The 26,248-nt window shown below is 43.3% G+C and overlaps 1 protein-coding gene across 1 annotated transcript in view; it reads right to left on the bottom strand.

Annotated features, from left to right (window-relative positions):
* KLHL14 (kelch like family member 14) overlaps positions 1-24,196 on the bottom strand; it is a 113,804-nt gene extending 89,608 nt beyond the window's left edge. Inside the window, exons 1-2 of the mRNA XM_019986967.2 lie at positions 24,065-24,196; positions 22,800-23,783 (exon numbers count right to left, since the gene is read on the bottom strand). Of these exons, the coding sequence (XP_019842526.1) occupies positions 22,800-23,740 (941 nt within the window). The 5' untranslated portion in view covers positions 23,741-23,783; positions 24,065-24,196. The remainder of the gene's footprint in view (positions 1-22,799; positions 23,784-24,064) is intronic.
* Positions 24,197-26,248: the final 2,052 nt, after the last annotated feature.

Here is a 26,248-nt window from a genome sequence, read left to right as displayed (position 1 = left end):
TGTAGCAACCTAATTAGGAAAAGAATTTGAAAAAGAATAGATACATGTATTATGTGTAACTTAATCACTTTGTTGTACACATGAAACTAACATAACATTGTTAATCAACCAATATAAAAATATGTATCTCTTCATTTCAACCAAACTGCCAGTAACCTGATTCAGCTGGGTTGGCTTTCTCTGGAGCTGTTTTAACTGTGATGTCCTTGCTTTGTGAGCTTCTGCTCCCCTCTAATCTAACCTACATGCTTTGTCAAATGAATTTCAGCAAAGCCTGACATTAATGATCAATTACATTAGTCCTTTTTTTTTTTTATAAATTATCAAGGAATTCCCCATCGCTTATCCTCTGTAAAATACACATATCCTCCACGTTATAACCTCCCTTTTTCTTTCTTTGTCTCTCTCTTTTTCTCATAGGTAAGTGCCTTGCTTGAGATTCTTTTCAGGAATAAAGTGTTTCTGAGTTAAGATCTGAAAAAAACATGAAAGACAAATTTAAGGAGGAAACTGCTTAGACTATGGGGAAAAGTAAACAGAAGAAGATCCTGTATCAATGGCCAGAAGGAGACTTTTTTGCAAATCAGCTAGCCTTCCCTAAACTTCCAGCTAGAAGGGTACCCAAAAGTCCCCAGAGGAGAGCTGCTACCTTTTCTTAAATTTTTCCAGAGAAGTAAACTCCCCGGAGAACGTGTTCCAGCTGATTTGATGTTGTATTTAGGTTTCTTTATCATAGCTGTTCTTGGTAATTACACAGCAGCTTTCCTGAGAAGAGCCTTTAAATAGACCTGCTAATGCCTCTCTGAGGCAGGAAAACACAGAGAACCATTATCCCCATTTAACAGATGAAAGAATAGAGGAAAAGGGGCTTGGACACCTTTTCCAGTGCCTCAGGATGGGCTTTATTTCCTCCATTTCACAGAGGAAATATCTCCAGGGCTTTCTCACACAACCCTTCTGTGATTTTCAGGTCTGGCTGAAAATGCCTTCACTTCTCAACTTCTGACACCAGGGTCACCCCTTTTCCCCACCAGCTACATTGTGACTGGAGAATGTCAGCCATGTACAGTACTTTCTGTGCTTAGTCGTTCAGTCATGTCCGACTCTTTGATGCCCTGTGTAGGGACTATAGCCCGCCAGCCTCCTCTGTCCATGGAATCTTTCAGGCAAGAACACTGGAGTGGGTTGCCATTTCCTACTCCAGGAGATCTTCTCGACACAGGGATGGAACCCTCGATTCTTGTGTCTCCTCATTAGCAAGCAGATTCTTTACCACTAGCTACCTGGGAGGATTATACAGTATTTGTTGTCCTTGTTCAGTTGTTGTGTCCGACTTTCTGCAACCCCACGGACGCCAGGCTTCCCTGTCCTTCACTATCTCCCGGAGTTCACTCCAACTCACGTCCAGTGAGTCAGTGATGTTATCTAACCATCTCATCCTCCAACACCCCCTTCTCTTCTTGCCCTCAATCTTTCCCCTGCTGCTGCTGCTGCTAAGTCACTTCAGTCATGTCCGACTCTCTGCGGCCCCAGAGATGGCAGCCTACCAGGCTCCCCCATCCCTGGGACTCTCCAGGCAAGAACACTGGAGTGGGTTGCCATTTCCTTCTCCAATGCATGAAAGTGAAAAGTGAAAATGAAGTCGTTCAGTTGTGTCTGACTCCTAGCGACCCCAGGGACTGCAGCCCACCAGGCTCCTCCATCCCTGGGATTTTCCAGGGAAGAGTACTGGAGTGGGGTGCCATTGCCTTCTAGAATCTTTCCCTTAGTTTTCCTAAAATGGAAGTGACTTTAAAATTTGTTTGATCATAAAGACAACACATGCTTATTGAGAAAAATTCTAAGTTTACTTAAACACTTAGTAGTATACAGTAGGTACTCAATAAATACTTGTAGGAATGAAAAAATGACAAAGAAAAGAACGAAGTGGTGAAAGGAGTCAAAGTCACTTGCAATCCCACTATCTAGTAACCTGTCATTGTAGGTTCTTATCATCCTTTTTCCCCTCATCTGTTTTAAGGTCCAATAAGGTGGGTGTATTGATGGAGGTGCCAAAAGGCAAAAGGGAAAGAATAAAAGTTAACATTTCTGAACCAAAACATGGAAGAGTCAGAGGGTGACATATTGGAAAACAGACAGTCTTATTGATTAGCCCCCAAATCTAATGTGCTACCTAGGATCAGTGTTGCCTCCCAGAATGAGAGCTACCCATGACAGAGATAAGTTACTGAACTCCAGTTATTAGCACAATATAGTATCTTTATGCTCTCTGCCATATCTGTATATTATTTACTTAATATTTTATTTAAAACTGATCACTTTGAAATGCTTAATTCTAGTCTATTCAAGCCGTTCCCAATGGTGGTTGCTCTTTAAAATCACCTGGGAGAGCTTTCATGAAATATTTAGGGTGGGAGCACCTCTCAGAGATTCTAATTTCATGATCCACTGTGGCACCAGCATTGGTGTTTCTTTAAAAATCTTAAGCATTCTGTATGATTCTAATATGCAACCAGTATTGAGAATCATGGTTCTAGCAATTACATTTATGAATCATGGGCTTCATGGGTTGCTTTTCTCTAATACATGTTAAGATATAGTAATACCTAATGATTAAAATAAATTAAAAAATGATTTCTCACGTACCCTCTGAAATGTTTCACATCCTACCAGGGGCAGGCAAACTATAGTTGAGAACATACCATAATAAACAGAAGAAATTAGGACTTTAAAATCTGAACTTCTGAAAAACTAGTCACATTCCAATTCAGCTACTTCTTACATGTTTGACCATGAGAAGCTCGATATATTTAATGACTGGAGGTTTGCATGTTACAATTGTAATGAACTATCTTCCCATCCACTTACTTCTTACTCCTGCCCCTGTAGCACACTAGTGAATTCTTCCTCAAATCTTCACTGATACATACTGATCTCAGAATGTCACCGTTATTTTTCCTAACAATTAAAATAAATTAAAAAATGGTTTCTTATATGCCATTTGAAATGTTTCACATCCTACCAGAGGCAGGTAAACGATAGTTGAGGACACATTGTAATAAACAGAAGAAACCAGAACCACATTCTCTGACAGGCAGGGTGGGGTAGTTTGCTAATGTTTTTGCCACATTTCTCCTGATACTAAAGCTGTACACTGGTTCATGATGGCAGAGGCAGGTATGACAAAAGTGTCTTAAGGTCTTCATCTGAATCCATGAATAGTAAGTCTCCCCAAGGCTTAGTTCATAAGGCAGTTGGGTCTATCTTTATACTGTACACAGCATTTCACACTGTACTCCTGGACCTTGGCATCATGAGGGACATCGGCTTTCACCCAACTTCATATTTAATACTCAGCGTTTTCCCCGCTTCACCCCCCTCCGCCCATCCCCAGATTAAAGTTTCCTTTAGTAGCTAGGAACAGTTGAATATCTTCTTTGCTTGATTACCTATATAATCCCTATCTCTAATACCGAGTACTTAGTGACTTTCGTCTAAAGAGCGTGAATTGCAATGGGAATGGCATCTCATTAATCCTCCCCATTCCTGGGTGGAAGTTTCGTGGCAGGTATGACCTCTGAGATTAATCTGTCTGCCTCCAAGTGAGTGGTGGGGATCTCCCTGCTCACTATCACAGATGCCACCAACACGTTGGGAGGGACACCAATGTTTGTGTAACAGGAGAAAATTCTTCTTCTTGCCCAAGAGAGATGTGGTTCTGTGCAACCTGTTGCCAAGGAGAGATTCAAGCTCTTAGTGACAAAGGCAGATAAAGCATCCTTCTCATGCCAGGGACAGACACGTAAGTAATGCCTATGTCTAAACCTCTAATGGAGCTTCCCAAGTGGCACTAACGGTAAACAATCCACCTGCCCATGTAGGTTAGACATAAGAGATGAGGGTTCGATCCCTGGGTTGGGAAGATCCCCCAGAGAAGGGCACAACAACCCACTCCAGTATTCTTACCTGGAGAATTCTATGGACAGTAGAGCCTGGTGGGCTACAGTCCATGGGGTAGGACATGACTGAAGGGACTTAGCATGCAAACCCCTGCTGCTGCTGCTGCTAAGTCGCTTCAGTCGTGTACGACTCTGTGTGACCCCATAGACGGCAGCCCACCAGGCTCCCCCATCCCTGGGATTCTCCAGGCAAGAACACTGGAGTGGGTTGCCATTTCCTTCTCCAATGCATGAAAGTGAAAAGTGAAAGTGAAGTCGCTCAGTTGTGTCCGATTCTTCGAGACCCCAAGGACTATAGCCCACCAGGCTCCTTCACCCATGGGATTTTCCAGGCAAGAGTACTGGAGTGGGGTGCCATTGCCTACTCCACGCAAACTCCTGATAAAGGCCAATTATTAGACTATGCTGCCTCTTGAAAGCCAATCTCATTATTGAGACTTCTCTCCCTTTTTTCCATCTGGTTGCCATTTTGAAGAGAAAAGAATGACTTCCTTTTCTTCCAAGAGTTCTTTCTTGGAAGAGTTCTTTCAAGAAAAAGTACAGAAAGACCCAAAATCAGAGAATGACATTGAAAACAAAAGTTCAGGATGTTACATATCTCCCACTGAAGTCATTTGTATCTGACTGTCAAAGACCTAACAGTAAAGATGAATATTTTAACAAAATCACGTTTCTCCAAACAGAAGTTCAATCATTTAGGATAAGAGGACAACGGCCTGATTCCACATCAAGGGTCTAGAGACTGATTTTATCCATTCCTCTGACTCCAGGGAGAGACTTCTCGTGGGGAAAGTAGGAGGCTCCTTCTGAGAACGGGAGCCAGCCTCCTGCCAGGCAGGCTGTTTCCGGTTGGAAAGTCACTGCAGGAGTGGCCATGCAGGGAGACGGGGAGAAAAGTTAGTTAGTAACTGAATATATTACGCCAGGCTTCTCTTGGACTATTCACGGCAACAAAGAGGTATCCCTCTTGGAGATAAGAGATTCGCAGCCGACACCTTTCACATGGGCTCAGAATTTATTTTTAGAGGAACAATAATGTTATGAAATCATCCTGGGGTTAAGAGAAATGAAGAAGGTTATCCTTACTTCGGGGTAGATAAGCAGCAAGGGACTGAGGCAGGCCTGGGGGCTGTGTGCTGTGGAGACAATGAGGTGTGGCTTGTGGGAACCAGCTTAGGGGCACCCTGCTGCGGTGGGTGAAATAGGAATTTCTTATCCTTCTCTTCTTTTCCTCTCCCTCCCTATAGGGAGCCAGTTCTTTCTGTTCTTTGCTGCTTCACCGCGGCTGGAGGGGCTAAATGCTAAAGAAAACCCTAGCTCAAGGGCCCAGTGGGGTCTAGGAGGTCTTCCAAAGGCGCCAAAGGAAAGCGCATGCGCAGAAGCCTCTGCGATCCCCGGATCAGCCAATCCCCCACAATATCCTTCTCAATCATCAGATCTCTGATTGGCAGAAACAAATTATTCTGGGAAAATTCACCACATCTCTGAAGCTGCATTGTGGACTCGATACTGTGTGGCTTTAAATTATTCTGAAAATTCTCTAGAGCAGCAAGTACCCAAATTTTATCACCAGGAAACAAATCCCCATAGAGTCTGGTCATTCCAATAACTTGCCCTATGACTTATATCCTTTTTATTCATGTCAGTGTATCAAATTTCTTTTAATGCAACAAATTTTCCTTAAACTTATCTTCCAGTAAATGACGACCCTATTTTCTTCCATTGTCTATGGAGCAAACAGGAAAACAGAAGCGTCTGTTTAGTTGCCTGATTTTCACATGAATGCACGCTAAGTTGCTTCATTCGTGTCTAACTCTTTGATACCCCATGGACTGTAGCCTGCCAGGCTCCTCTGTCCTTGTAAATTTTTCAGGCAAGAATACTGGAGTGGGTTGCCATGCCTTCCTCCGGGGGATCTTCGCGATCTGGGAATCAAACCCGTGTCTCTTAGGTATCCTGCATTGGCAGGCAGGTTCTTTATCACTAGCGCCAGCTGGGAAGCCAACCACTGGTAGCAAAACAGCCTGGGGTGTTGCTGAAAATGCAGATTCCTCAGTCCACGCTCCAGATCAATTTAGAATCTCTGGAGTAGGACTGGGGAAGACTTGTGTTAGAACAAAGTTCTGTGGTTGGTTCTTCAAAGAACTATTGATTTAGACATGATTTTTTGGGGTGGAGGAAAGCAGGCCTACATTTTCTTTCTCTTCTAGGTTTGTATTATTGAAAGAGAGATATATATACACATACATACATACATATATAGATATATATATATTGCTGACTTGGATAATTGCTCAGCTGCCTAGATAATTTTGCCGGTACAGATCTAGTTGAAAAGTAACATTTCAATTAGTTTCTTGAACCTGTTTTATAAGTCCTTCTGTCCTATTCTTGGCCCCTGTTATGGACTGAATGGTGTTGTCTGCAAGTTTATATGTTGAAGCCCTAACTCTCAGCATGATCATGTTGGTGATGAGGCTTTTAGGAGATAGCTACAGGTAAATAAGTTTATAAGGGTAGGGCCCTTGTCTAATAGAACTGGTGTCTTATGAGAGAGCTTCCCAGGTGGTACAGTTGGTAAAGTCTCTGCCTGCCAATGCAGGAGACACAAGAGATGCAGGTTTGATCCCTGAGTTGGGAAGATCCCCTGGAAGAAGAAATGGCAACCTGCTCCAGTATACTTGCCTGGAAAGTTCCATGGACAGAGGAGCCTGGAGGGTTACGGTCCATGGGGAAGAAGAGGAAGAGACCCCAGAGCTTCCCCTCCCCCACTCCTCCTCCCACCCCCCAGCTCTACACACACAGGAAAGACGACGCGAGCAGACACTGAGAAAGCAACTGTCTGCACACCAGGAAGAGAGCCTTCACCTGCATCAGGCCCTGCCGGACCTTAATCTTGGACTTCCAGCCTCTAGAACTGTGAGAAAACAAATTTCAGTTGTTTAAGCTCCCTGGTCCCTGTTATTCTGCTATGACAGCTCAAGCGGACTAATGCAGTCCTCATTAACACAACTGCTTGGAGGAAGGATCTTCCAATTTCACCACACAAGAGCTACACTTTGTAGCAGCCTACCACCCGCACACCGTGTGGGGAATTTGGAATATGGGATAACACTCCTCATCTCCTCCTCTGCTTGGTGCTCGACTACTTATGTGCATGTGTGCTAAAACGCTTCAGTCACATTGGATCATATGGACCCTAGCCTGCCAGGCTCCTCTGTCCATGGGATTTTCCAGGCAAGAATACTGGAGTTGGTTGCCATGCCGTCCTCCAGGGGATCCTCCCAACCCGCGTCTCTTTATTCTTCTGCATTGTCAGGTGGGTTCTTTACCAGTAGAGCCACCTGGGAAGCCCATGCGGTAAATATTAATAGTTAACCATGTTCCACGGAGAAGGCAATGACACCCCACTCCAGTACTCTTGCCTGGAAAATCCTATGGACGGAGGAGCCTGGTAGGCTGCAGTCCATGGGATACCTAAGAGTCGGACACGACTAAGCGGCTTCACTTTCACTTTTCACTTTCATGCATTGGAGAAGGAAATGGCAACCCACTCCAGTGTTCTTGCCTGGAGAATCCCGGGGACGGGGGAGCCTGGTGGGCTGCCGTCTATGGGGTGGCACCGAGTCGGACACGACTGAAGTGACTTAGCAGAACCATGTTCCAATGAAGAAGAGCAGCTAGGAGGGATAATAACAGACACAGAGAGTGGGGAGCCATGATTCCCATCAGCGTTTGTGGCACTCTAATTAATGTATATAAAGCCATAGACAAATTTCTTTGTGCTTTCAGAAATTTTAAATGTTACTCATGCTCTCAGATTCTAAAGTTTCCTTGCTGTAAAAAACAAAAAAAATGGGAAGGATTCTCCAGAAAAATCTTTCTCAGGTGAGATCATGCTTTCTAGGTCAAAAAGACTATTGTGTCTGGAACCTGGGCTCTCAGTTTGATGAAGCTGCTGCGAAGCTTGAGGGGCTCTTTCCTATACAGGGGGTGCCCCTTTCTTGGAATGGGTTTTTACTTGCTGCTGGTTTTGTTGGCTGCTTCCTAACTCTGGAGCAATCACAAATCTTCAGTTTATTTGAGTGCAACAAAGTGCTGTTTATTTCAGTTTTCCTTTGTCTGCTTTCTCTTCTAAAATTTTGAGTATAAGAATGTCTGGGTGACAGCTGAAATTTGCCAGGTTTCTCGGGGTTCTGAAGGGCTTCCCTAGGGCTCAGTCAGTAGAGAATCTGCCTGAATGCAGAAGACCTGGGTTCAATCCCTAGGTTGGAAAGATCCCCTGCAGAAGGAAATGGCAACCCACTCCAGTATTCTTGCTTCAGAAATTCCATGGACAAAGGAGCCTGATGGGCAATAGTCCATGGGGTCTCAAGAGTTGGACATGCATGACCTAGCAACTAAAGCACCGCCACCACTCAGGGTTCTGAAGTGACTACTTTGAATTAGGTAACTACTCTATACTTCTGCCGAGGAAAGGACGTGTCTGCCTTCTTGATACACAAAGTGACTAATTTAGGTGATGCTCTGCTTTCCTGAGATCTGTTGGTAATGCTACTAAAAACTATAAAGTTGTAAGTTTGATAACACTTCGTCCCTTTGAATAACCAGATAAGATATCTATGTTAAAATTTCTACTGCTTTGCACTCAGATCTATGATGGTGGTCTGGAGTCTCTTTGTTGTGTAGTAGTCATGTAAATCTTTTAACAGAAAGCAAGAAGTTGATTGTTTGAAGCGAACGATAATCAAAATAGAAACTGTTCCATCCAGAAGCATAAACATGAAGCTTAGGAAACAATTTGCTGAACATTCTGCCATATCCACACACTCAAAGCAAGAGTTAGTGAAGTAACCTATGGGAATTGCCTGGTGGTCCAGTGCTTAGGGGTCTACTCTTCCGTTGCTGTGGGCCTGGGTTTGATCCCTGATCAAGGAACTAAGATCCCATATGCCTCCAGGCATGGCCAAAAATTAAATGAATGATTTTTTTAAAATAAAGAGTGAAGTAACCTAACCTACTAAGAGTAGCAAAAGTAATTTCTTGTTAAGAGCAGTAGATATTTTTTGTCCCTAAAGAGAACTGCAAGGACACTGTAGCAAAGGAAGATAAAACAGAACAAGTTATTCTCCCGATAAACTTAGCTTTTCCAAGTCAGAAACTGCCTTGGTGATATGAGGAAGGAAGCCTGAAGGTGCATGTCAGCCATGACTGAAGATTCTGGACTCGCTGTTTCCTGCTGATCCCCACAAGGAGCACTTCTGACTCCCCTTTCAAATGAAAGCATCTGTTTTTCAAAGGTTTTTTTTTTTTTTTTTTTTTTTAATTTCTCCTTCTTCTGCAGCAGTTCTAATGAATTATCACTGTCTTGGCAGTCGAAGAATTTTACCTCATTTCCTTAAAATACTTATTGTATAAACACAGTTTGAATAAAAATTCTGACCTGCCTTATAGATAATATAAATTAATACTTGAGTAATAAACATTTTTTCTTTGAATAAAAGATTTGCTACACCAAGGAATCTTCCTACACTTGAGGAATATAATGCCTGAATCAACACAAAGCCAAAATAATCACATGAAGAAGAAAACAAACAGCATCAAAGTCAACCACAGACACTGTCCTCTGCCACACTAAACACCCAGAATTTTACACACTAGACATATGTGCTACATAAAAGTACTCGTAGAATTTTCCACTGTACATCTGCATGCATTTGTTTTAATTTTTGTCAGATAGGACACCCAATTTCTGCAGAAGGTGGCCCCAGCTTGACCAAGGAACCAGAAGAAGCCCTCCTAAAAAGGTCAAAAAGACTTCATCAACTCTGTAAGAAAAAGAAAATAGCGCAACTAGAAAGTGGCCAAAGGAGTTGATAAACCTTTTTTCCCAAAAAATATACAAGTGGCCTATAAGCACATGAAAAGATGCTCAACATCATTAGCCATTGCTGCTGCTGCTGCTAAGTCGCTTCAGTTGTGTCCGACTCTGTGCGACCCCAGAGACGGCAGCCCACCAGGCTCCCTGTCCCTGGGATTCTCCAGGCAAGAACACTGGAGTGGGTTGCTATTTCCTTCTCCAATGCATGAAAGTGAAAAGTGAAAGTGAAGTCCTCAGTCGTGTCCGACTCCTAGCGACCCCATGGACTGCCGCCTACCAGGCCCCTCCGTCCATGGGATTTTCCAGGCAAGAGTACTGGAGTAGGGTGCCATTGCCTTCTCCGCATTAGCCATTAAGGAAATGCAAATCACAGTGAGATAGCACTTCACATCCATCAGGACGGCTATAGTCAAAAAGACGGGTGTTAAGTGTGGGTGGGGATGTGGAGAAATTGGAACTGTAATGAAAAATGGTATGCGCACGCTGCTTTGGAAAACAATCTGATGGTTCTCTTGTTCAGTGTTAACTGTGATACAATATGACCCTGCAATTCTACTCCTAGGTATATATATCTAAAAGAAATGAGAAACATGTGTTCACAAAGAAACTTACACATAAATGCTCACAGCAGCATTATTCACAGTAGCAATAAATGGAAACAAATCAAATGTCCATCCACTAATGGATCAAGTGTGGTTTATCTATACAATGGAATACTATTTAACCATAAAAAGGAACGAAGTATTGTTACATGCTACAGCATAGATGGACTTTGAAGACATGCTACATGAGAGAAGCCAGCACCAAACGCCACATGTTGCATGATTCCATTTGTTTGAGATGTTCAGAATAAGAAAATCTATGGATTTATGGAGACAGAAAGTAGATAACTGGTTGCCTAGGGCTGCAAAAGGCAGGGCCAAGTTGGGGCTGATTGCTAATAGGTCTTTAGGGCTTCCTTTGGCTCAGCTGCTAAAGAATCTGCCTGCAATGTGGGAGATCTGAGTTCAATCCCTGGGTTGGGAAGATCCCCTGAAGAAGGAAAAGGCTACCTACTCCAGTATTCTGGCCTGGAGAATTCCATGGACTGTATAGTCCATGGGGTTGCAAAGAGTCAGACAGGACTGATCGATTTTCATGGGGTCTTTTAGGGAAGGAGTGATTAAAAAATGTTCTAGGTGAAAGGCTTGTCTTTTTTTTTTTTTTTTAAATTTTATTTTTAAACTTTACATAATTGTATTAGTTTAGTACCCCTGAACTTGGTGATGGACAGGGAGGCCTGGCGTGCTGCGATTCATGGGGTCACAAAGAGTTGGACACGACTGAGCTGTGTCAGTTCATGAACTGAACTGAACCCCTGAACTTGCAGTTAGTCTCAGAAGTGAAGGTGGTCTTGGGGAATCCAGGACACACAAAAATAAATAAATAAATAATAAAATTAATTGTGGTGATGGCTGCCAACACCACAAATATACTAAAAATCATTGAATTGTACACTTTTTAAAATGGGTGAATTGTGCTGGATGTAAATTACATCTCAGAAAAGCTGTTCAACCTGAATCCACAAAGGCTTTTCTAACTTTTTTCAGTTGCTGACATGGATATATCAAAAGGATGGACCAGACTCAGGACGGGCCTCAGCTCTGCAGTCTACTCAGAGGTGGATAAAACAAACACTGTCAAGCTGAACCTCATCACTGTGAGAGCAGCACTTGGAACTCAGGCTGTGAGAATCCGGTTCTAGAATAAACATCCTGTATGGAGTTAGGAGTCCTAACAAGTGAACAGAAGGGCAAATTGATATAAACAGAATTATGTCTATAAAAATAAAAGCTATCAACAATTATGCATTTACTGTCAGGCACTATGTCAAGTTCAGTACATGTTTTCACCCAACATTCAGGATTGCCCTGAGGAGATGGGTATCTTTACTGACATTTCAGAGATAAGCAATCTGAAAACAAGTTAAGTAAACTACCCAAGGAGAGCCAGCTTATATGTGGTCAAGGTGGGATTTAACCTGAATCTGTCTGACTTTTAGGTCTTAATTACTATGCAATAGAACTGTTTAAGATATTTGCACTATAGCATAACATTTTTATCTGTATCTCCTATTATGTCATATTCTCTTTCTCTCCATACACATATCTCCTATTACTCTGTAGTCCGTGTCTACGGATGTCATTTTGGAGTGAACCCTTGTGAAAACCTTAAGACAGGGAGTTTATAGGAATTGCCACTGACAGTAGCGATACTGTTGTCATAGTAACCAATCCACCAAACTGGTCCCTGCAAGGAGCCGCACACTTCTGCCTCTATAAGGCACCAATACTGGCTGAACTCCCTCACAGCATCAAGGACCCTCTGTTCATGCATATGGGGTAGAAAGTACTGAGGTTCTGGTGTGCATCTTAAAGCATGAAAGTTCTTTCTTCTAAGTTTCGCTCTCTGACTCAAACATTTTCCATTTCCTCTTCTAATCCTTTCCATTTACTCAGGATGTCCCAGGGATGCTGGTTCTGAGGGGTGTGAAAAATCAGGGCTAGTCAGTATCCACAGCTTTGTTCTAAGCAGGAGTTACAAATATGACTACTTTCTGTTTGGTGAAAAAGGCACACTCCCAACCCAGTAATTCCTCACTCAGTGCTGACTCTGAATCTTTGTCCCTGCCCCAAACCTACACACAAGACCTTTAGCTGATTAAAAAATAAAAAACAACAAAACCTCTCAGGAGCCACTGTACAGAAAATTTCAAGTTGACAGCCGACGGTGCACACTATGTCAGGGGGCTACACACACAAGACATCCACACGCATCCAACCATCTGCATTTTTCAACAATGCCCCTACATTTTCAATAACTCTTTTCTTCTCTAACCTGGGTCTTTCTCTCTTCCTTCTCATCTCCATTTCACTGGCCTCGCCTGTCTTCAGAGGCACCTGAAGGCACATAAGGCAGGGAAGTGAAACCGACTGTAATTCTTCAGTTCACTTCCCTGCAGCCTCCAGTGAGCCAGTCTCCATACGGTGGCCCAGCTGAGCTCCGAGGAAGCCCGGGTCCCTGCGCAGGTGCAACCCACCAGCCCGCTGGCAGGCGCCCTGGGAAAAGAGAGCCAGTCAGGGACACCAGAGGCCCTGCTAGCCGCAGAAAACCAAGCTTTACATCGAATATATAAGATTAAAAAGAAGAGGGCCTCTCCTCTGTGAAAGAAAGAATAGGCGACTCTTGTAGTATCTAAAAAGGCCATCATTTTCCCTTTGAGGAATTAAACATAAATTGCTGGGAGCAATCAGAAATTCTGATTTCCCCATTTTCTTCTGATGCCCTTGTGATCACCTTCGGATCCCTCCAACTTCACTCTTAAGTCCTTACAAGTCTATTTCTGTGCTATCAGTGAAATCACAAATCTGTTCAAGAGTGTTCTTGATGGGCAAAAATGTATTCAGGTAAATCTGCTTAGTGTATCTTTTAAAATTAAAAATCAATTACAAATAGCACTTTCTGTTCGTAAGCGTGTTGTTTCTTTTTTCCATGTTCTCAGCTGATCCTTACCAAAACCCTGGGAAGCTGAACTATATAATTCTTAACCCATTTTACTCAGCTAAAGTGGAGCCAAGATACACACTTAGGTTTATGAATTCAAAGGTGGCAGTGTTTCCAGTATAGTGCTGTTCATTTAGTCAGTTCAAACAGAAAAGCCTGCTGATTTTTTCATATGGGATTCATCCATGTAGTGGTTAATCCTTAGCAGGGCTGACAACTTCCTCTATGATTTCGACAACACTTCTTCCATAGTCTCTAGCCACTCATTTGTTTTTCCAGCTCCTGGAAGGTACCAAAAACTCTTTGCTGCCTAGTATTCTCTCAGCTTGTAACTCCCCGCTTCCAGATCCTGCCTTCCTCCAGACCCATTACCCTGGCCATCTCAATTCTCAAAGCTCATCTTTCTTTCTCTTTTTTGGAATGTAATTTCTTTACAATATTGTATTGTTTCAACTGTACAATGAAGCGCATCAGCTACATGTATACACATATCCCCTCCTTTCCGATCTCCCATCCCACTCATCTAGGTCATCACAGAGCACCGAGCTGAGCTCCCTGTGTTATACAGCAGCTTCCACTAGCTATCTATTTTGTACATGCGGTGGTAGTGGTATAGTTGCTCAGTCGTGTCCAACTCCTGTGAACTCGTGGACAGTAGCCCACCAGGCTCCTCTGTCCATGGGATTTCGCAGGCAAGAATACTAGAGTGGGTTGCCATTTCCTTCTCCATTTTACACATGGTAGAGTATATATGTTAATACTACTCTTCCGATTTGTCCTAGCCTCCCCTTCCCTCCCTGCGTCCACATACCCATTCTTTACATCTGCATCTCTATTCCTACTCTGGAAATAGGTTCATCTTAAACTTCTTCTGTAGAGGAAGAATTCTTTGGCCACTGTGACAAGTTACAGCACCTTGTTATACCAGCTCTCAGAACATAGCACTTTCCTAATCTATAGCATGTATTATCAGTGTGATTAACTTGTATCATTATTCACTCTTTTTTCTTATATGCAAACTACATGAAGTCATGACTGCGTCCATGTTCTTTACCCTATATCTCAGAGCATAGCAGACTTTGGTGTGTTATACCTGTTTGACACATGTTTGGGGGCTATTCCACAACAGAGGTTCTTGTTAGCAGTCAATTCGATGCATCACCCTGAATTCCCACCGTGTGCATGGCACGGTCATTGGCCTAGTTTAGAAAAGCTATCCAAGGTCATGGAAGTCCCCCCGTTTCTCAGGTTTGCTAATTATACTGGGAATTAAGATTCATGATGGAGAAGGAAATGGCAACCCACTCCAGTGTTCTTGCCTGGAAAATCCCAGGGATGGGGGAGCCTGGTGGGCTGCCGTCTATGGGGTCGCATAGAGTCGGACATGACTGAAGCGACTTAGCAGCAGCAGCAAGATTCATGAAGAACACACTCAGATTTTCTTCTCCTCCTGTTGGCATAACCTTGAAACTCACACTTCTGAAAGTACTACATTATCTAGCAAAGAACAAAGAGTTATTTATAAACATTTTAGCTAGATTACAAATATATAATTATTGAACTGGATCAAGTTATAGGAGTGAAGGTTCCATGACTGACCATTTTCTTCTTGCTGAATTTTTTTTCTTTTGAGGAATGAGGTTATTTTCCCTTTTAGTGGAACACTGTAATTCTGTAAATTATATGTTCATTATGTAGTGACTTAAATGCTTCTTAATTTGTGCTTATGAGTCCAACAAATATTGAATGTGTCCACTCTCCAAACTTTAGAATTTTCTTGCTTATCCTCCCTTACTATTAGTTCTCTTTTTGTTTCTTTTTTAGATGGTTTATTTCTTAATACTTTCTTTGATTTACTGTATTTCCATGTACTTTTGTTACTGCTCTTTTTTTTTCTTTTACTTTCCTATGATTTATTTTTTCTTTTACTTTCCTATGATTTATTTTCTTTCTATCACAAATATTTGCTATTTCCATTCCCCAACTACTGTAGGTTTTCTCTAGTACCTTTCTGCTTTACTTCTAATGTTGCAAATAGTTCTAACATGATTGTCATTCACATTTGTGAATAAATAAGCCCTTCTGATATTTACAGCAAAATAGACATATTTACTATATGCTACAACTGAAAGTCCTTCCCCTGGTTAACTTACTCTCCTGTCCATATCAAAATAGTGGTTATTTGGTATTTCATTAAAGAGAAATCATCATTAGTAATCCATGCATCATGAGTTATCTTGGATGTTAATGGAAAGGACACAGCACTGAATATATTTTCTGGAATTCTAAATGAATGAAAGAAGGCACAAACACTATGGTGTAGCAATTCTTAAGATGATTTTTTTTTAATTGTCAAGGATTTTTTTGTTTTAATTATTTTTTTTAATTGAAGGATAATTGATTTACTTGAAACAAAATATAAACAGAATAAAATCTCAATTAGCATAATCTTATTTTTTGTAAATGAAACATACAGGTATTTTTATAATTCGGGCTTCTACCTGTTGTATTTATCAACTGTAAATATTATCAACGTGCGCTTTCTATTGTTTTCACAGAAACAAAGCTGATAGTTCTCCAGGACTCCAGTGCACACAGAGGAGGAAAATCTCTTGGTTCCAATTCAAGCTTCAAGGCTTTGTTTCGCTTTGTTTTATTTTCAAAATTAGTTTTCGTAGTTAAACTGTAAAGTTCTTGGTTTTTTTTTTAAAAGATTTTTTTGGATGTGGACCATTTTAAAGTCTTTGTTCAATTTGTTACAATACTGCTTCTGCTTTTTTTATGGTTTGGTTCCTTGGCCATGAGGCATGTGGGATCTAAGTGCCCTGACCAGGGATCGAACCTGCATCCCCTGCCTTGGAAGGTGAACTTTTAACTATCAGACCCCTAGGGAAATCATTTTTATCAATTTATTTAAAATATATCAGCTCACCTTACTTTTAGAGTCAATAATCATAGCACTAAATCTCAGCAAACTCATTATTTAGCCCCTTAGTCTCAGAACTAGTTAACTGAGTATGTAGACCAGTAGGAAAGAATTTGAGCTTTCTATTCTCTTCCTCTCACTTGGTGGTTTGAAGATGAGTTAGAAAATTGCAAATTTTAATCACTACTGTGCTGTGGTAAAACAAAGATGTGGAGGTGTTGATTGGAGTTTCCTTTTCCTAGAAGTCATATGTACAATATTCACTCATATTCATTACAATATTCACTCAAGAGGCTGTACTTCAAAGGATGACAATTACTTCAACTCACCATTATTCAGATAATTGGACAACTTATTTTCTCTGAGCCTCAATTGTCTAACATTTAAAAGACTGAAAGGACTAGAAAGAATGTAAGTAATATATTAAGCACACTCATGCTCAACTAGTCAGTGCTCAACTAGCGATAGGTATCATTATTATTGATAAACAGCAGCTGTGTGCAGGTGTGTGTGTGTGAGCATCTTTAAAATCATCTCCACTTTTATCTTCTGTTGGCTTTGTCAATTCATATGAAACTGAAACAAATCCTAAGTGTCTACCCACAATTATGTTTAAGACCAATACCAATTCATATTGAACTCGTATTTTGGGGTCAAGGCTGATCTAGCTGGGAGATAAACACATAAGCCAAACCCACACCAGCACACATGCTCTGCTAGGGGTTACCCACCTTGGAGAAGGCAAAGAAGTTCTATAGACATACTCAATCCAGCTGATTCACTTAGAAATCAGAAGTCCTGACAACAGTGCCCTTTGATCACAGCAGCTGGAGATACAGGTTGGCATTTAGAAAAGTAATTGTTCATGTGTTCATTTATATGTCTAGATTAGTTCATTCAATACGTGCATGTTAATCTCAGAAAGCAGTGCATTAAATGTACCTGGCTCCTCTAATTTCCTACCAGAAATCATTAAAATACCATATCAATGATATTAAAGCCTATCCTGAATAATGACCAGTCTATGTTAGCTGGGTCTATATCCAGTATGTTTGTGAAAACGAGCAGCTCATTCACTGTTTTAATTAATCACCATTTACCTTCCTGGGATCACTGTTTAAATTTTTAAGTCTTACTATGGAAGGCTGAAATTTTAACTTGGCAGGGTAGAATTATTTAGATGTGAACTCTTTCCAAACAGAAGCAAGAAGACCAGTGGGATTCTCTCTACTAGAATAAGGATAAAGTGTTGTGTCCATTCTGTTCACTGATGTAGTCTAAGTGCCTAAAATGGGTTTTGGAAAACTATGACTCACAGAGCAAACCCAGCTTGCCTCTTGTTTTTATATAGTCCCCCCTGCCACCCCTAGAATGGTTGTTACATTTTCAAAGGGTTGAAAAGAATCAAAAGAAGAGGAATATTTCATAACATGCGAAAATCACATGAAATGTTGATGCTCACAAATGTTTTATTGTAACACAGCCATGCTCATTCACTTATGTATTATTTTTGTGTTACCATGGCTGTTTCTGTGCTACCAAGGAAGAGTGATGTAGTTGCAACAGAGTTAATATGACCCTGAAGCCAAGTATAATTACTATTTGATCTTTAACAGGGAAAAAAAAAAAAGCTGACCTCTAGTCCAGAGTAATACCCCTCCTTAACTTCTTTTAAAATCAGATACATTAAAATTTAAGCTTACTATATAGCACAGGGAACTCTGCTCAATATTCTGGAACAACCTAATTGAAAAAAGAACTCGAAAAAGAAGAGATAACGTGTATACGTATAACTGAATCACTTTGTCATACATCTGAAACTAACACAACATTATCAATCAACTGTACTCCAACGTAAAATAAAAAGTTAAAAAATAAAATAAAATTTAACTCTCACAAATGTCTTTCCAAAAGAGAAGTCTTAACTTTACATTTAACTCTAAGGCTAATCAGCAGATTATATGATAGGATAGAGAGGCTCACAGTAATAAGTAGAAACATCATCGATGAGAACACAGGCTCAAGAGCCAAGGTGCTTGGCTCAGACTTTGGCTCTACCACTTACTAGCTGTGCCGCTGTGGGCAAAATGCTTAACTGCTCTGTGCACCAGTTTTTCCATCTATAAAACGAGGCAAATGATGGTATCCATCCCTTAGGGCTATTATGAGCATTAAATAAGTTTGTGTTTGTAAAATGCTTAGAACATTATCTGGTATGAAGTAGCTACTGTAACATATTTTTCACTGAATTTTTAAGGTAGAAAGTTGAGATAACTTAGAAATTAGCTAAGGTAATGAGCGAGCCCAATGTGTTCAAAATGGGGAAAAAGACAAAGGTGAGTTGAAATTCGAACATGTCCATTGTGGTCAGTAAGTACTCTGAGCCAGTGCAATGCAGTAAGATCTACTCTAACTGCGTTTTGATTGTAGGATATAACTATTTGTCTCCCACACCTGTGACATAATTCTGTAATCAATGGTCCTGTTTGAGATAATAAACAAATTGTATTCTGAATGGCTGAGTGACTTCTGATATGAAACTCTAACTACCTAGCAAGTTCTTATCTGAGGGTACCAAATTGACATAAAGGGAAGCAATGATTTAAAGGATTCATGGATACAAGATTAGTTTGCTTTGTTGAGGTTTTATTCAGGTCTTAGGAAGGGAACCAATGGAAAAGATTATCCTACATTTAAAGAAACACTTTCTAAGCATCAAAACCAGGAGGCAAAACTATGCCTTAAGGAATTCTAATGGCTTTTTAATCATTGCAAGTCATTTTAGCAAATAGATAATTAGTACTCCTGATGTTTAAATAGATTTTTATATCAATTTATGTGAAATCTTTAAAAAGACTGAAGAAAGTGAATTCTTTATAAAGTAACCTTTTATCTTCTATAAAATATAATCTCTTGAAAACTGTACTTCAATACAGGACTGTATATGGGACTGCAATAGCTTGTAATTAAATATTAAAAAATATAATTATTTTTACAAATGCTTTTCTGTCACAGGTGTTTTCCTGGAGGAGGTTCAGTGAATTTTTGCTATGTGCAATAGGAATCAAGATTAAAGAACATATTGGGAAAATGTAATACTGAGGCTTTCTTAATTAATAATTTCCATTCCTTCAACTTTCAGTAAATGTTTATATAACTGTTACATTGTGGGAGGTGCAATGAAAATGTAAGAGATCCAGTCCAATTTGATTTACTTGGGCCAATAACTAAATTATGCATAACAACTTAAAAAATACAAATAAAAAACTTTTGGGGGTTTCTTGCACTGAACTTGCACTCTAAGTTTTTGATATTTACTTTTTAATGCACTAAATGTTGCAAGTCATGCCACTTTATTAAATCTTTGTGCTTTAGAAGCCTTTAATAATAGCTATTCTAGAAACTTTTCCAAAAATTTCTGTGTCCCATTTCTTGCAATAAAGCGAAATAAAAATAAGGAGTAAGATTTCAAAATATTTTAATTTTTGTCCAATCATGTCCTGTGATCTTAGTTATGTGTATATTTGAATATAAGATAATAAGTCTTATTTTTTAATATCCTCAGTGCTCAGTTCGCTAAAATAAAATAGAATCTGAGTATAAATGGTATAATAAGAAAAACTAACATCTAAGACAAAATTAAATTAATTTGCATATTTATAAAGTCTTTATGCTTGGCTTACTTTATTTTTTAGACTTAAAAAATTCCAAATTACTCAATAATTAAAAAATTTTAAAACATATATAATTATTATATTAATATTCCTACATTCTATAGAAAACATGTACTCTTAAGTAAATTCCTTTGAAGTTATTCTATTTGCTTGAATTTTGAACTTATTTCAATAGATTGGCCAGTTTTAATTTTTCAACTCCTTCTCTGAATTTGAGGAGCTCTTTCATACTTAAGACTTTAGAAACTAAAGGTGGATAAAAAGTAGTAAATACAATGCCCTTCCATCCAATTGCCTTCAATAAAACTGATGCAATTTCAAAAATAATTGTTTAACACATTTATCCCTCTGTTAAACTACATATAAAGCTGAGAGAACATTTTTATATTATGCTGACACTGTAATAAATAGGCTGATATCATACTATTGGTTGCAACTTACAGCATTTTTGTCTACATTAAAGCTAAGGTCTTGGTGACTATTCCTGCATTCTTTCTGTGAATTAAAATTAGAATAATGTAATTAGTCCCCCAAATTAAAATGCTACAGTTCCTAATAATGGAACAAAGTCCAAAATTATATTACTTTGAGATCAACAATAGGTTCACATGAACTGTTTTCCAGATCTGCTTTTTAAGGAAAATACAGTCTCCTTCCTATTGCGGAAGTATCAGATTCTTGCAGCATCCATGACACTTGTAAGCATTCAGTGGTCAGACGGCACTACATATCCTTCAAATGATATGGCCCAGTGAAGCTGGACTGTGTGGTCACGGAGCCAGGCAGCCTGGTATCTCAGCCATCCACCACGACAGAGCCAGAAGGCCCCAGCTGGCGTGCTGAATCCAGACTAAGGTGAGAAATGGATTTTTCATTTTGAAAGTCAACTCTTCTAACACTGAAACCTAGGACGTATTTATCAGGTAAAAGTGCATTGAGGACTTTAGGCTTATTTATTGGATCAAATGTATAATTCTCATTTTTTCCTCCAGTTACGCTTAGGACAAGTTAAATCTTATTTTCCTTCTGGGTTTCTGAATTTACACTAGATAGTACATTTTAAAACATATGAATACATGTGTGTTCAGGACTATAACTTAATATGTAAGATATATGCTAAATTAAGTATACCTGTAAGTGGTTCAAAAGTCATAAAAGTTAAAATAACAGAATATTGATCACCAATGTTCCTTGGTGTGATGACATTTGCCCGTCACATTAAATTTACCAACTTGATCTTTAGACAAATGGGAACTCTTACAAAATAAAAATACATTTCAAGTCCTAGTTGTCATTTGGACTTCTGTATTCACTATTCAAGCACAAGAGTTTGGATTCTTGCTTGTGTTATTGTCTTTCTTGTGTTATTTTCTGACACTACAAGTTATTAATTCATTTCTTACCAACATTAGAAAAAGCAACTTACAAGATTTCTAAGTTCAAGATTTCCCATGCCTCCCGTGGGCCTCACATGACCACCAGTGCTCCCTAAACAACAGTAGAGAATATCTTCCAGTTTCCTAAACTTCAGTTACCCAGGTCTGGTAGAAACATCATGATGGAAAAAATAAACCTTTAATTCCATAAGGGTGCAGAAAGTGGACCCCATCTTCCAGACATCCTTCTGAGTGGGAAAAGGCCATGATGGATTCTTAAACCATGTACTTTCTAACACAGCACTTAGTGGATAAGACTGGGGTACTTGGCATCTGGACTCATGATGTTTTATCCTCAGAAACTGAGAAGAAGACACTGCTTCTTTTCTAAAAAGAAAAAGCAACCCTCTGCGAGGGCTCATTAAAAAGGGTTTTAAAATTGGAGCAAATAAAACAGGATTGTCAATTCTTACAGTCTTTTTTTTTTTTTAAATCTCAGCAGCATTTTAAAAAGGCATTGTTTTTCTCTCTCCCCTTGGACAGGAAATCCCACTTTCAATACACACGTGGGACACATTCCAAATAGCAACAACAACAATTCTCCAACTCCTTTGTGACTTTAGAGCAGGCGCACAGACCTAACTGCAGCTAGATTAACTACTCCTCTTCTCAGTTTTCAACTGTGCTCCCCTTTGACATGGGAACTACTAGGCAGGATTCACTCTGCCTCCTGGAAATCTCTTGCTCGGCTCTCCTTTAAAAGTGAAAAGGATAAGGTCTTCTTTTTTACATACAAGTCAGAAAAGTTTGTGTGGGTGATGCCAGAATTTCCAACAGCGACCCTAAAAGACAAAGCCTTTTAGAACTCTAACCTCCAACGGGAGCAAACCTCAAACAAACAAACAAACAAACAAATAACTTGAGTTGTTGGCATGAATGAAAAGCTTGTCTTCTGGAGTTGTCCCCTGGCACTTCTGCTCGCCCGAAGCAGGGAAGGGGTGGAGTGGGCGGGGGTACTTCTCATCACAGGAACCTTTCCTTAAGCCAAGCCTATTTTGAGAGGTAGAGGAGGACTGAGTAGGAAGACTTCTCAAGCTGTACTTCCAATGGCCCGGACATTTGGTCCCACCTGCCTGTCAATTTCAGCTCAGGAGCCCATTTTCCTCTCTGCAGATACTGAGAACGTGGACTTTCTGGCAGTCGGGGATGCACGGAGGCCAGTTTCCCGTTGACCTTTCAGGGACTCTGAAATCAACTTTCCCCCTCACAGTCTGAATTGTTTGTTTTCGGTTGTTTTCAGCCTGCAGGAACCTCCTGTTCAGCACACCCCTCTCCCCTCTCCTCTGCCCTCTCCCCTCCCTCCGGCCTCTCGGGCTTCCCCCACCCCCCACCCTCCCCCCACCCTCCCCCCACCCTCCCCCCACCTTTGTTGTCTCGTACCTGCTGGCCAGGCTCTGCCTGCAGTGCTGCCTGAAGGGCATCAGGTGGTAGTTCATGGCGTCCAGCAGCAGCTTCTGGCAGACCGGGTCGGTGCGCATGAAATCCACCGACTGGACCCGCTCCACCAGCTCGGGGGCCGGGATGAGCGCGAAGCGGAGGCGCTTCATGAGGTCGGGCGCGTACTGCATGCGGGTCTCGCGGTCATGCTCCAGCCAGAGCACGGACATCTGGAAGAGCGCCAGCTCCGACTCCACGGGGGGCGGCAGCGAATCCAGCAGGGCGCGCATCTCCTCGAAGTTGAGCAGCAGCACATCCTCCACCAGGTACTTGTTGGCCAGCTTCTTGGTCTCCTCCAGGCCGTGCAGCGCGGCGATCTTGCACACCTGCTTGTAGTTCTGCACCGAGATCTGGTCGTTGAGGAACTGCACACAGAGCTTGGTGACCTGGGGGATGTGCAAAATCTTGCTGACCGACAGCACCTCCTCCACCGTGTCCAGGGAGAGGGTCACGTTGGCCGTGTAGAGGTACTCCAGCACCAGGCGCAGCCCGATGGACGAGCAGCCCTGGAGAACCAGGTTGTTGATGGCCCGGGGACTGGTCAGCAGCTTGTCGTCGGGGGAGGAGGATGGAGTGCCGGGCTCCTCCTGCGCTGGCGGCGGCGGCGGCTGCTGCTGCGGCGGCTGCTGCGGTGGGTCCTTGGGGGCCCCCAGGCCGTCCTGGCCGCCGACCCCTCCCCCGAGAGGGGGGTGACTGGAGAAGAGCGATCGGAAATACTGCGAGCAGGAGGCCAGCACGGCCTTGTGGCAGTGGAACTGCTGGCCCTGGGCCGTCAGGGTCACGTCGCAAAACAGCTGCTTCCTCCACAGCAGGTTGAGGCCGTGCAGCAGGTTGTCGCTGTGGCTGGGGTCGAAGGTGGAGGTCCGGTCCCCGGATCTGGACATGGCGAGCTGCCTCGGCGCACCTGGCTTTAAACCCGCCTCCGACCTGGCAGACAGGGGTGGGGGATGGGAGGGAGGTGAGCAGGGTGGTGGAGGGGGGTGGGGTGTGGTCGGGGTGGGGCAGGGTATGGAGGGGAGGGGAGGGAGAAGAACCACGGTCAGTGCTCAGCTCAGGTCTCCGGACGGACCCGACCCTAGGAGGCAGGTCTGAAGGTGCTGGATCCGTGAGCGCCACCCCCCGCCCCCCGGGGCCCTGTCTGGGGGTCCGGGCGCCCGCTCCTCTCCCCGCTCCTCTTCTCTCCGCGACCCCCACACTTGGTCCCTCACTTTTCCTAAAACCACCCGGGCTCGGCTCTCGGCGGCGACAGCGATGGCAGCAGCGACGGCAAAGTGGCGGCTGAGGCCGAGACACCTCGTGGGCTCGTGTCCATGCCGGGCCGGGGCGGGAAGAGGCCGGGGCGTGGGGAGCCCGGGGGCCCCCCCCCAAAAGCGCAGAGGCGACCGTCGACGGAGCTTCCAGGTCACCTCGGCGCCCGCAGCTTTGCGTTTCGCAGTTGGTCCAGTTTTGGGGGTGGGTGGGTGGGCAAGGGGGCCCGACAAGCGTGCGGGAAGGGGGGGGTGATCCTTAGCCCTCCAAACGCTGGGAACCCCTTCGATTATCCGCGCTGCCCCGAGAAACTCCCGGGCTAATCGTCTGCGGGAGCAGATAAAGCCCTTTCTTCTCCCGGGAAAGTGCAGCGGAGCGCGGTGAGGACCAGCTCAGTGGACTCGGCAGAGGCGGGAGCTGTCCTTATCAATTCTAGCTCATTTCCCTCACCCCGGCCCTGCCTGCTTCTCTGCTTTCGCAAACTGTTGGCTTTCCCCGTCACCACTCAGTTTTGCTAATTTTTCAGAGACGCCTTTAAACCTGGCAGGAGAATCCCTTCAGCCCCCCACCCCCGAGATCCCCCCAACCCCCCTGGCATTTTTAAGCGCGCAAGTTCGGGCGTGTGTCTCCCTTTCTCCGCCTGGGCGGCCCCGAGGAAGATGAGGAGGGAGGAAGTGGGACCACTGGGATGGATTAAGAGCCAGAGCCCGCAGGCCCGGTGGGATTCGCGTGGACGGTTCTCCCTCCCGGGCACGAGGCGCAGTGGCTTTAACTCCTGGAACTACGAGAAGTTCAAGTGTACGGGCAGGTGTTGGGGGAGGGGTGGGGGCTGTCCGATGGTGGGGGGGGGCGGGGTCTCTGCCTCCCACCCAGCATCGCCGCCCGAAGCCGCCGCTTCCTTCTGAGTCCCTGGGTGCAGCCCCCGGCGGCCCCCCACTCGAGCACCCCCACTCCCCGCCCCACCCCCGCCAACCCGGCCCTGGAACTACTTCTGTAAAAAGTCTGAGCCGCCCGCATCTCGGCGGAGGAGGGCAGGAGGTGAGGGAGGCGAGGCGAAGTCGATACGCCGGGTCCTTAACCTGTAATTGCACCTTCTAGGGCTGAGCAGAAAGGGCTCCTCTCTGCCCACATCCCGCCCGCGCGCCCGGGAGACCCGCCGCCGCCGCCGCCGCCGCCGCCCGGCTCCGAGGGATCCCGCCGGACCGGCCCCTTCCACTGCGGCTCACTCTGCCCTGCCTGGTGCCAGTCCTGGATCGCCGGCTTCCTATTTCCACCGGACTGGGCTGCTCTCCACTCACTTTATCATCCCGTTCCAGGTGGACCCTAACCTCCCGCGAGCTCCCTCCCCCAGCAGCACCCGCCCCCCACCAACGATGCGCCCCCCCAAAGCGCAGGCTCTCCGAAACACCTCCCAGAGTCTCTCCCTTGAAGTGGACCCGGTCATACCTCCCTCTCGCTGTCCCCGCTTCGTTGTCTCCCCCCCGCCCCCCACCGCCACATCTTTTCCTGTTCCCCTTCCTTCTTGCTCTCCTCCTTTGCCTTTCCCCCTCATCTGCTTATTTCTTGCAATTGGAGTTTTATTCTTTATGAGCGTTTGCCACACAGCCATCCCCCCCACCCCTCTGAAAGACTCCCTCCCCGGCCCTCCCCCTCGCCAACAACCCAAAAGACAGAACAAAATACACACAAGGCAGACACAAGGCCAGAAACTTACCTGCTTTCAACCAGCTGCAAAGTCAAGGCTCACTTAAGCTCCCCCCCAAAAATCAATTGTCCTTCCTTTTTAAAGGTTTGCTCTCTCCTTGGGAGGGGGGTGGGAAACACCTTCTGGTTCCCAACTCCAGGCAGTCACTCTTTACAATTTATTTTGTCGTACATCATTTGATCACCATGAATTAGCAACAGCAAGAAAATGTAGGAGAGGGAGAAAAGAGAGAAAGAGAGAGGGAGAGAGAGAGGGAGAGAGAGGGAGAGTGAGAGAGGGAGCAGAGCTTTCTGCAAGAGAAGAAGAAGAAAAAATGTACGTGTGACAAATTATGCTACCAAGAAACAACACATCATTATCCTTGGGCCTGGGGCTCAGTGAGTCGTAACGAGAGTAATAGGAAATCCACGGTTGGGGAGAGAAACGGTCGTGCTTGGCC

Source organism: Bos indicus, chromosome 24, assembly GCF_029378745.1.
Source record: "Bos indicus isolate NIAB-ARS_2022 breed Sahiwal x Tharparkar chromosome 24, NIAB-ARS_B.indTharparkar_mat_pri_1.0, whole genome shotgun sequence".
Lineage (NCBI taxonomy): Eukaryota > Metazoa > Chordata > Mammalia > Artiodactyla > Bovidae > Bos > Bos indicus.
The sequence above is the reverse complement of the archived record's forward strand: the minus strand, read 5'-3'. Positions and strand labels throughout refer to the sequence as shown.